General features: G+C 62.1%; 1 protein-coding gene across 1 annotated transcript; it reads right to left on the bottom strand.

Moving 5' to 3' along the window:
• Window positions 1-226: 226 nt before the first annotated feature.
• CLDN19 (claudin 19) lies at window positions 227-5,274 on the bottom strand. Its single transcript, XM_032303420.1, has 5 exons — window positions 4,748-5,274; window positions 3,395-3,559; window positions 3,200-3,284; window positions 1,110-1,262; window positions 227-385 (listed from the first exon to the last, which is right to left on the bottom strand). Exons 1-5 carry the CDS (start codon window positions 4,968-4,970, stop codon window positions 337-339), a joined length of 675 nt encoding a protein of 224 aa, XP_032159311.1. The 5' UTR covers window positions 4,971-5,274; the 3' UTR covers window positions 227-336.
• Between the last annotated feature and the right edge of the window lie 4,225 nt (window positions 5,275-9,499).

The following is a 9,499-nucleotide window of genomic DNA, read 5'->3' as shown; positions in this document are numbered from 1 at the left end:
TGGCTGGAAGGTCCTAAGGTCCTTCTCCATGTAGTGAGCTCCTCCAGGGTCCCCTCACCCCAGCTCTGAGGTAAGAGTCAGGCTAGGGAAGTTTCTGGAACCCTGATTGACCCTGGATGTGGGTGTGACTCACTCTGCAGGTCTGTCTTCCCATCTTGACTCCTGAAGACCCCAGGGACCAGCTCTGACCTCTCTGAGCCAGGACCCACCGTAGTCACACCAGGGACACATCAAATGACACCACACTCGGGGCTGATGTTCACTTCTCTTTCCAAAAAATACCGAACACACGGTCTAGGTGTGGCAGGGGGACAGAGTCAGGTGGGAACCCGGACATTACACACCCAGGGGGCCCTTGGCGGAGGCAGACAACTTAACAACTGGTCTGAAAGTCAAAAGAGAGGAGAGCTGGTTAGTGGGGTGAGCAGTGGGGTGGGGCGGGGGCTGCGGGGTGCAGGCCCAGACGCAGGGACTGACCAGCGCAGTTGGCCCCGGGTGCCTACAGTGGCCCTTCTTGGGGCCCGTTCCTGGCGGGGGGCAGGCTGGCCTAGTCGTGCGGGGTGGCGTCCACGAAAAGCCTGAGACCTGAACTCAGGAACGGTGGGGCCAAGCCTCTCGGTACCCCCAAACCTGTTTCCTGGTGTGTGAGGGGGATGTTCATCCCCGCACACTGGCCCCTGCCTGGGCTTGCTGTGAGCAGCCTGTTGGCCTGCTGAGGGGAAAGGCTCTGGCCATACCAGGGCATGGGGCACCAATGGCCATCTTTGTGGCTGTGTCCCCAGGGCCCAGCACAGAGCAGATACCTGTGTCGCCCTGCAGGAAGTAAATAAGCCGCCGGAGGAAAGCGATGGCACCTGGACAGGAAACGGGCTGGTACCCATGAGCTGTGCAGATGGGTCCATGCCCGAACCGGGACACGCGTGTGCACCTGCAGGCTGGGGCCTGCCTCCGGCCTCCCTCTGAGTGTCTGGGTCTAGTCTCAGAGCGCAGGGTGGGTGCTTGTGTGGGGACAAGCTGCTCAGAGTCCTCTCAGGGCGTGCTGTGCCCCTACTGGCCCTGCCTGGGGTGCCGCAGGGGCCGGCAGAGACGGGGCTCAGGCTCAGACGTACTCTCGGGCTGCAGCGGAGGGGCCGGGCCGGTAAGGCTGTGGGCTGCTGCTGGACCTCTCAGGCTCCGGGCACGTGCAGCACAGGAAGGAGCCCCCCAGCATGGCCAGGCCGGCGGATGCCCAGCCCACGAATAGGGCTGAGCCAAACTCGTACCTGCAAGGGGGAGGGGGGACGGCATCAGGGGTGGCTGCGAGCCTGCCCCGTCACAGCGATCCCCACGTGGGGGCAGGGGTCGTGTAGGGGAGGGGGAGCTGCGAGCCTGCCCCATCACAGCGATCCCCACGTGGGGGCAGGGGTCGCGTAGAGTAGGGGCGCTGCGAGCCTGCCCCATCACAGTGATCCCTACGTGGGGGCAGGGGTCGTGTAGGGTAGGGGGAGCTGAGACTGGGGGCCTCCCAAGCCTCCTCAGTCTCTCCGGAGAAGTTCTGGGGCGTGCCCATCGCTCCTCCCGACCTCCAGCCAGCCCATCACCACCACCCAGGGCCCAGGGTGGGTCTGCTCCGTGCAGATTTGGGCCCCTCCCTCCCCCTTCACTCCCCCCCCCCCCCAGCCAGAGGTGGTGGTCCAGGAGGGCTGCCGAATCCCGTGGAGAGGAGCAGGGCAATCCCTGCTATCTTCCTCTCAGTGCCCCTCCAGCCCACAGAACGCCCAGCCCAGGCTTCTCGCTGTCTTCTGGGGGCACACCGGGCCCTTCCCCTGGCACTCAGGGCTCCCCTCCTTGTGCTGCAGCGAGCGGGCTCAGCCTCTACTCCCACACGGCTTTGCCACGCCCCCCCCCATCCCGGCCTGGTACCCTCCCACCCCCGCCCCCAGCTCCCTGCCTCCATGCTTTGCTGGAGGCGCCCCCTCCTGGAAAGTCCCCTTTCTGCGCCTCCTATGCTCCTCTGACTTCAGGGCCCACTTCAGTGGCCCCCTCTCCAGGGGCTCTCCCTGACCCCTCCTGCTGTGCCTCCTGCTGACGCCTCCTGGGTGGCCTTCAGCTCCTGGCTTCAGCCTGGCTCCCTTGGCAGTGCCTGGAGGGTGGACAGCACCAGATTTCCACTTCCCCAGGACCCAGCACAGGGCCTGCATACCAGGTGTCTTGGGGGAGTGCTGGAGGGGTAGGGAGGGGTGCCAGCGAGGAGTCTGTTTCTGAGTTGAGCTGCCTCTTGGTTGGAGATCTTTGTGGCTACAGCTGCCCACCTCAGGGAGCGATCACCATGCCTGTGGTCTCCTTTTCTTCCCCTGCCACACTTCTGCCTTCTCCAGGCAGCCCTCCTGATTGCAGTAGCTTGGGTGTCTTTTCTCATTCTCCCTCAGGCCCAGGGCCCCAGGTCTGTTGGTATGTCTGGGGTTGAGACCGTCCCAGTCTCTGCTCTGGCATAGCTGAGAGGTGGGGTGGAGCCTGGTGGGTCCAGGCTCTTCACCGAGCCTCCTATTCCGCCCTCCTGCCCTTGGCCTTCCTAGTCCTGGCCATTCTAGCTCCTAAATGTCCCGGAGCCTACTCTGCACTGCTAGCCTTGGGGCCCCAAGCCCTGCTCCAGACCTTTTGCCCCTTCCTGGTCATATTCTCGCCCCACCGTGCTGCGTGCCAGAGCCCAGATTGTTGGCTGCCTTCCACCCAGGATGGGGAACCAAATCTTCCTCTAGCTGTAAGGCCCCCCACATCTGCCCTGACCACTTGTCCAATGGCCATCTCCCAGCCCAGGACACCTGCCGCCTTGGGTAGGAGTCACAGCAAGGGGTGCACTGAGTGCTGTCCGGGGCCGGCCTTGTGCTGTGTCCTCCCTGCAACATCTTCCCGAGCCCTTGGGTCCCAGCTCCGTTGGACAGGGACTCGCCCTTCACACAACCAGCATGCACAGAGCTGGGATTTCAGTGCAGATCCAGGTTGCTGAGCTCCTGCGGTGTTCCCCACAGGACTCTCACCCCCTCAGAGGATTCAGCCACACCCTGCCTGGCGCCCCACTCCAGAGACCTTCTCACCGACAGCACCCGTGGCTCCCCCCCACCCCGCCCCCATTTCTCCCACCCATGTGTCCTGCTAAACAAAGGCAGCAGAGTGGGAGGCGCAGCTCCTTTCCTGGTCCAGGCCACACCCCGGCACTCACCTGGCATTGACTGGTGTGCTGGGGTTGAAGAACTCCTGGGTCACTAGGGTAGCATACCACGAGACGGCTGTCAAGGTGCAGAGGCCTAAGGATGGAGGAGGGAGCACTCAGCTCTGCTCTGGCCTCCGGCCGGCCACCCAGAGTGGGGCCACCTGCCATGACTGAGATGGTGGACAGGGAGCCAGGGACACTGACCTGCCAGGAGGAAGAGGACACCCCCAGAGATGGCGATGCGGCCCTTGGCGATGGGGTTGCTGTCTCCAACCCGAGTGCACTTCATGCCGACCACACTGAGGACCATGGCCACAAAGCCCAGAAGCACGGCCACCACCATCAGGGCCCGCGCTGACTGGATGTGACCTGGGCAGAGCAGAGCAGGGGGACTGAGCAGGCGCCGGGAGAAGCGGGCGGGTGTGAGCAGCCTGGCAGGGAAAGGGCTGGGGCAGGGGCCAGAAGCGCCTCCCAGGACCACCTGCAGCAGGTGTGAGGGGCCCCTGCGGACAGGCTGTGAGAATGAGCTTCCCCTCTACACCCTCCACCCCTGCCTCCCCGCCGCTCACTCTCCCTGCAGGTTCCTTCAGGGGTTGTGTGCCCTGCCAGGGTACTTGGAGGACTTCTCTCCTCTGCTGCTCCCTGGCGGTGAGACTCCCTTTGGGGCTTGGCCTCCCAAGCAATGGGGCCTTGCAGATTCAGCAGGAGGGAGTGAGGGCGTCTAAGGCCCATCTCAGCCCCAAGCTGGCTCTCGGAAAGGGACATTTTCCCCATCAGCCATTCTGGCTCCTGGTCACCTTCCCCTCTGCCCTCTGAGTCACCCACGGCAGCTGGACACCTGTGCGCAGTTCAGTCCTGGGCCGCAGGCCACTCCGGGGAGCTAGGTCCCTGAAGGAGACCAGGTGACCTGCCTGGATGGGTGTCTTGTGATAGCTGCCTGGCTCAGGCCTGCGCCGCCCTGGGCAGAGGGTGGGTGGGTCAGCCCAGAGCCGGGGCTAGAGCTGCAGTGGAGCCTGTTTGCAAGCCAACTTGTCAAGTTCAAATGCACACCCCAGGAGAAGGACCTATGTACCCAAGAACCTGTGGGCATAGGCACGCATGTGTGTGTGTGTGTTGCACACCCAAATGGAGCGTGCTTGTTCAGACGGCAAGCCTGGCGTGAAGGTGTGTGTCACAGTGTGTCTGCAGACAGAGCATGGGCGGGGGTGGAGGGGAGCCCGAGTGCCAGGCACTCCGCCACTCATCTATCTTGTCTAACCCTCTGCAGTCCTGTGACGTCTTAGTGCTCCCCTCTACAGATGAGGACATTAGAACACAGAGAGGCTTGGCGACTCCTTGAAGGTGACAGTGGCAGAGCTGGGATCTGGGCCCAGGGTGGCTGGAGCCTGGAGTACCTGCCCTCCACGGAGCACCAGGCGGGCCCAGGTTTTCAAAAGCACATGGGGGCCGGGGGTGGAGAATGGAGCCCCATACAGGCGGCAGCCTGTGCGCGAGCTTGCTCTGGACCTCCCCTTCCCCGGCACCCCACCTTCCCAACCCAGCTAGATGGAGGCCTACCTTCCAGGGCGAGCAGGGAGTCATAGAGCTTGCACTGCACCTGCCCGGTGCTCTGGGAGGCGCAGGACATCCAGAGCCCTTCGTAGAGGCCCACGGCCGTGATGATGGCGTCACCCGCGTAGGAGGACTGCTTCCACTGCGGGAGGGCGGTGCTGGCGATGATGCCCACCCAGCCACCCAGGGCCAGGAAGTAGCCCAGGAGCTGGAGGCCTGAGTTGGCCATGGCCCAGGGGAGGGGGCTGGAGGTTCCAGGGCTCAGGGCTGAGCCAGGGTCCCTAGGGGGACAGGGGTCATGGCCAGGTGAAAGGAGCTGCTGGGTGGAGGGCGGGGGAGCAGTGAGTGGCCAGAGGCTGAGAAGGAGAGGTGTTAGTCCAGCAGGAGCAGCGGAGCCAAAGGCAGCGGCTCTGGGCTCTAGAATGCAGGGGGAGGCCCAGGGGCTGGAAAGGCCAGGGGCCCGCCCACAGCAGCTGCCTAAGCCAGGACAGGGTCCCCAGCTGAGCTCCTGCCAGCCCCCTGGGGGCGGGGGGCGGAGCCGTGGTCCAGGTGGGTGCCCTTGCCCCACCTCCCAGGGATAGAGAGGGGAGGGACTGGGAGGGGTGACCCTGCTTGCCCTCAGGGCCTTCCTGCTAGGGAACCCCCTTTAGGAACCACGAAAGTTCTAGTTCCTGCCCAAGCGCCAGCCCCAAGATAATGGATTTTGCTACTGCATGGCTGAACTGACCCTTGGGGTTTTCAGTCCTCTGACTGTAGGACAGAAATAGAATTCTACTTTGCAGCAGGTAAGACTAGAGTTAGACATCAGGGAGAACTTTTTGGAGAGGACTCTGAGGCCAGACAGGGATGGATGTTAGGGAGGAGGGGTCCCAGGTTCTGGGGGACCATATGTATCAAAAGCAGGGGAGGCCAGTCCAGGGAATATGCACTTATGGGGTCTGTTTGAGATCTGAGTGGGGCAGAAGAGGGACCCCATCAAGGCTGGGTCAGACCTGGTGGCCAGCCAGCAAGGGTCCCGGCCAGGGAGGTGGGAGATAGCGCTGACCATCTGGCATCAGCCTGAGGGAAGGCAGACTGTTCAACCCCACTAATCCTTTTGCTGGCTGGTTTAGCAGCTCCTGCTGGGGCTAGAGGAACCGGGCCCTGGCCCCCCTGCTCCAGAACAGCCTGATGGGGAGCCAGGAGCTGTGGCCTCTGCACATTCCTGGGGTTCAGGCTGCCCCTCCCAGGGGCCTCCCCCTTCTCTCTCCCATCCCAGCTCAGCCCTCTAGAGCGGGGGAATATTTAACTCTCCTCTAGCTCATTAGCAATCCCCTCACGTTCAGTTTGGCCCCTGGGCTCCAGCGGGCGTGGGCGCAAGGGGAATGTCACAATCCTGCTCTAACTCCTGCCAGCCCCAGGCTGCCCCCTCTGTCCCCAGCGGCCCACCTGCCTTTCCCAGACCGCACTGGGGGAAAGCAGGGTCTGGCTGCCGACGACCCCCCAACCTCCCCCATAGTCTTCTTCCCCCGCAGGAGGGGGGCGGGGTGGGGGGTGCTCTGCAGGGACTCGTCCCCAGCCTGCTCCCTCACATTCTTCACATGGCTATGCAAACGAGAGGGTGCCAGGCACTGCGCAGACAATGGCTGCCCTGTGCACCCGCCCAGGGCGTGGGCCCCTGGTATGGCCTGCAGCTCCAGCAGCTGGGGGGCAGGAGTGGGCACTGTGTGGCCTGCAGTTCCGCACATGGGGCCAACACTGGGTCCCGTCTGTGCTGAGAAGGCCAGAGCCACGTGGACCCACGGACGCACAGACCGGCTTCCTGGGATGGACCAAGGGTCCCCGAATTCAAAGGGGGCCTAGAAGAGTGGAGAAGTCAGTCCTGAGTTGGGATCCCTCTTCTACCACAGGCAGTTTGGAGACCTTGGGATTAGGGGAAACAGGACATGGCCAGGGCCCAGAGCAGGACACCTGGGGACACAGTGAGCACAGTTTCTGCGCATGAGCTGTGTGGTCCTCAAGGCAGCCGCTGGCACTGGGCAGGCCAAGAGGTGACCTATGTGGGCCCAGGATGCAGCAGATCAGTGTGCTAGTGCCACACGCTGCTTTCTTAGGAGGACTCTGATGAATGAGGGGGCTGAGAGCCAAAGAAGGGAAGTGAGCCACTTAACATCACACTGTTGCCCCCAGGAGCGAAGTCTAGGGATGCTGAGGCCGTAGAGATGTCGGGATGCCTGCATGCCCCTCTGTCCATGGCCTCCCTCCCTTGCACTGGGGCCCCAGAGCCACTCTGTGGTCCAGAATGAGGCTCACGTCTCCTCTGAAGCTCTTCTGGGTAACCCTCCTCTTTGCTATTTGAGGTTTCCAGTCTGTTCTGTTAGAATATCCTCTCCTACCCTGAGGGACTTCCCTCACCAAGGTTCCAAATCCTTCCAGGTCCACAGATCTCAGTCCTGGGGGAAGTTCCCTTCCCCCTGCCTCCATGGTCCCCTGCAGTCCAGTGACTCCCAGGCATGCGGGGAGATCGGGATGGATCAGGGTCCTGGCCCAGTCTCTGTTTGGAGCTAACTAGAAACCGCCCTGGGTGCCACGCTTCCTAACAAGTGGCTTCATGTATGTGACAAGAAGCTTAGCTCTACCTCTGCCCCCAAAAACCTTTGTGACATTGGGCAAGTCCCTTAGCCTCTCTGAGATAAAATAGGGATAATGGCCCTGGCCCTGTCTGGGTCATGAGAGAGTTACAGGGATCAAACAATGGGCAAAAGCACTTTTGGAAAGCATACTGTGCCTGGAGAAATGAGGCTGGCTAATGAAAGCTCTTCCCAAAAGCCTCCCTCCTGAATGAGACCCAGTGCTCTCTCATCCTGGGTGTGAGCGCCGCCTGTGGCTGGAGACCCACGGGCCCCCTCCTGCCCGGTGGTGCCTGGCAGAGAGCCAGGCTCTGCTGCTGCGTGTTGATCATTGACTGGTTTGGGGATTCTGTGTTTCTGCCTCCCTTCCAGCGACACACTGAAGCGGTTTCCTTGGCCCCCTCCCTCTGCCCATTGGGAGGGTCTGATTCAGATGGTTTTCATCCAGCATGCTCGGCAGGCACCCCCTGAAATGCTGAGGGCTCAGGGGGTGGTGCTGCTCTTACTCCCCCTCGCAACTCAGACTCACTCCCCCGTGGAATGGAGGGGACTTGCCTCAGGCCACCAGCGGTGTCCCTGCAGGGCCAAGTGCCCGGAGATGTAATGCTCTGCACCTCCCTCTACTCATAGCAGTTGCTGTGGTGTTTGCTTCCTTCCCCGGGACTGCAAGCACCTCCAGACCCCAGCCTCATTTGGGGGACCCCACACGTGTCACCCAGGGTGGGAGTGGGGCAGGGTCTGTGTAACCTGTGTAGTTGCTGGGGTGCTCCCTTCTCCCCAAACAACCCTGGGCACAGGCTGTCTTTGGCACCCCTGCGGAGAGCCCTGCTATCTGCCTGGACCTGTAGCCCACCCCCCTTACACACACGTATCCCCAGTCCTGTAGGCACTGAGAACTTTGGGCCTTTCATGAGTTAAGTGGAGACAGTGGGCTGGCTCTGTGTGGTTAGCATACATTGAAATAGTAAAGGTCATCTGCCTTGATGTGGAAACTTCTGTTGGACCAGAATCAGGCTGATGGAGTTTTCTGTTCTGTGGAGTCTCCCATGTTACTGTGGTGGACACGCACTCCGACCTCACATGACTCCAACGGCAGAAGTGAGCTTCGCCCAGCTCAGCCTGGGGGCAAAGCTTACACTCTTCCCATCAGTGCATCCTCTCTCCCTATGGCGCGTGCATCACCAAGTAGGACATGATCGCAGGTGACTAGCAGAGGAGTGACTGTGCCTATGGGGTTCTGCCCTTGAACGTGCTCACACGTGCTGCTGTCTCCCAGCTTCAGAACGGCTGCTCCTCCGTTTCGCATGTCCCTCCAGCTTGTCCTTCTGTCCCCACGTAGGGCTGAGCTCCTGAGATGAGCCGTCTACACCTCCATCACCACTTCACTCTCCTCCAGCCACCTTCCGTCCTTGCAGCCCCTCCAGAGCATCTCTTGCCAAAGCTCTCACGGATCTCCGTGTCACCAGGTCCCAAGCAGCTCCTCAGTTGTCCTTGGTTCAGGCTCAGCAGCACTGACCTCTTGCTCCCCAGTCCTCCGTGAGCTGCTGCCATCAGCCGCCAAGACTCTGGGTCCCCTGCTTGCAGCTGGCACCTGTCCTCCGTTGGGCCCCCCAGTCCCCAGCCTCCTTGCCTCCAGCAGACTCGGTCTTCTGCCTCTTCCTGTCCACACAGACCCCAGTCTCCTAGCTCTGAACACCATCCACGGCCAGTGACGACTCCCAGAACGATGGCTCCCCTCCTCTTCCCCCTGAACTCCCGACCCACACATCAGACTGTCTGTGTAGCTGACATTTCTGCTTGGAGGCCTAACGGGCTCCTGGGACTCAAGCACGACACGCGTGACACTGGAGTCCCAGCGTCCATGCCCGGTGCCATCCCCCCACGGCCCCTCTGCCAGAGGGCAGGTGACTCCATTCTCCCCACTGCGGAGGCCGGAAGCCTTCCTGATGCTCCTTTCTCTCACACCACCTGACCCATCAGCAACTCCTGTGGGCTCTACCTCAGAAATGGATTCACCACTGCTCCTGCTGGCACCCTGTTCCACGCTGCCTTCCCCGCCCACTGGGGACTGCAGCCGCCTCTCACCTCTCCTCAGCTGGTCCTTGCCCTAAAGGCCCTTCTCTGAGGCTGTCACTCCTCTGCTCCTGGC

This window comes from Mustela erminea, chromosome 10 (genome assembly GCF_009829155.1).
Source record: "Mustela erminea isolate mMusErm1 chromosome 10, mMusErm1.Pri, whole genome shotgun sequence".
Lineage (NCBI taxonomy): Eukaryota > Metazoa > Chordata > Mammalia > Carnivora > Mustelidae > Mustela > Mustela erminea.
The sequence above is the reverse complement of the archived record's forward strand: the minus strand, read 5'-3'. Positions and strand labels throughout refer to the sequence as shown.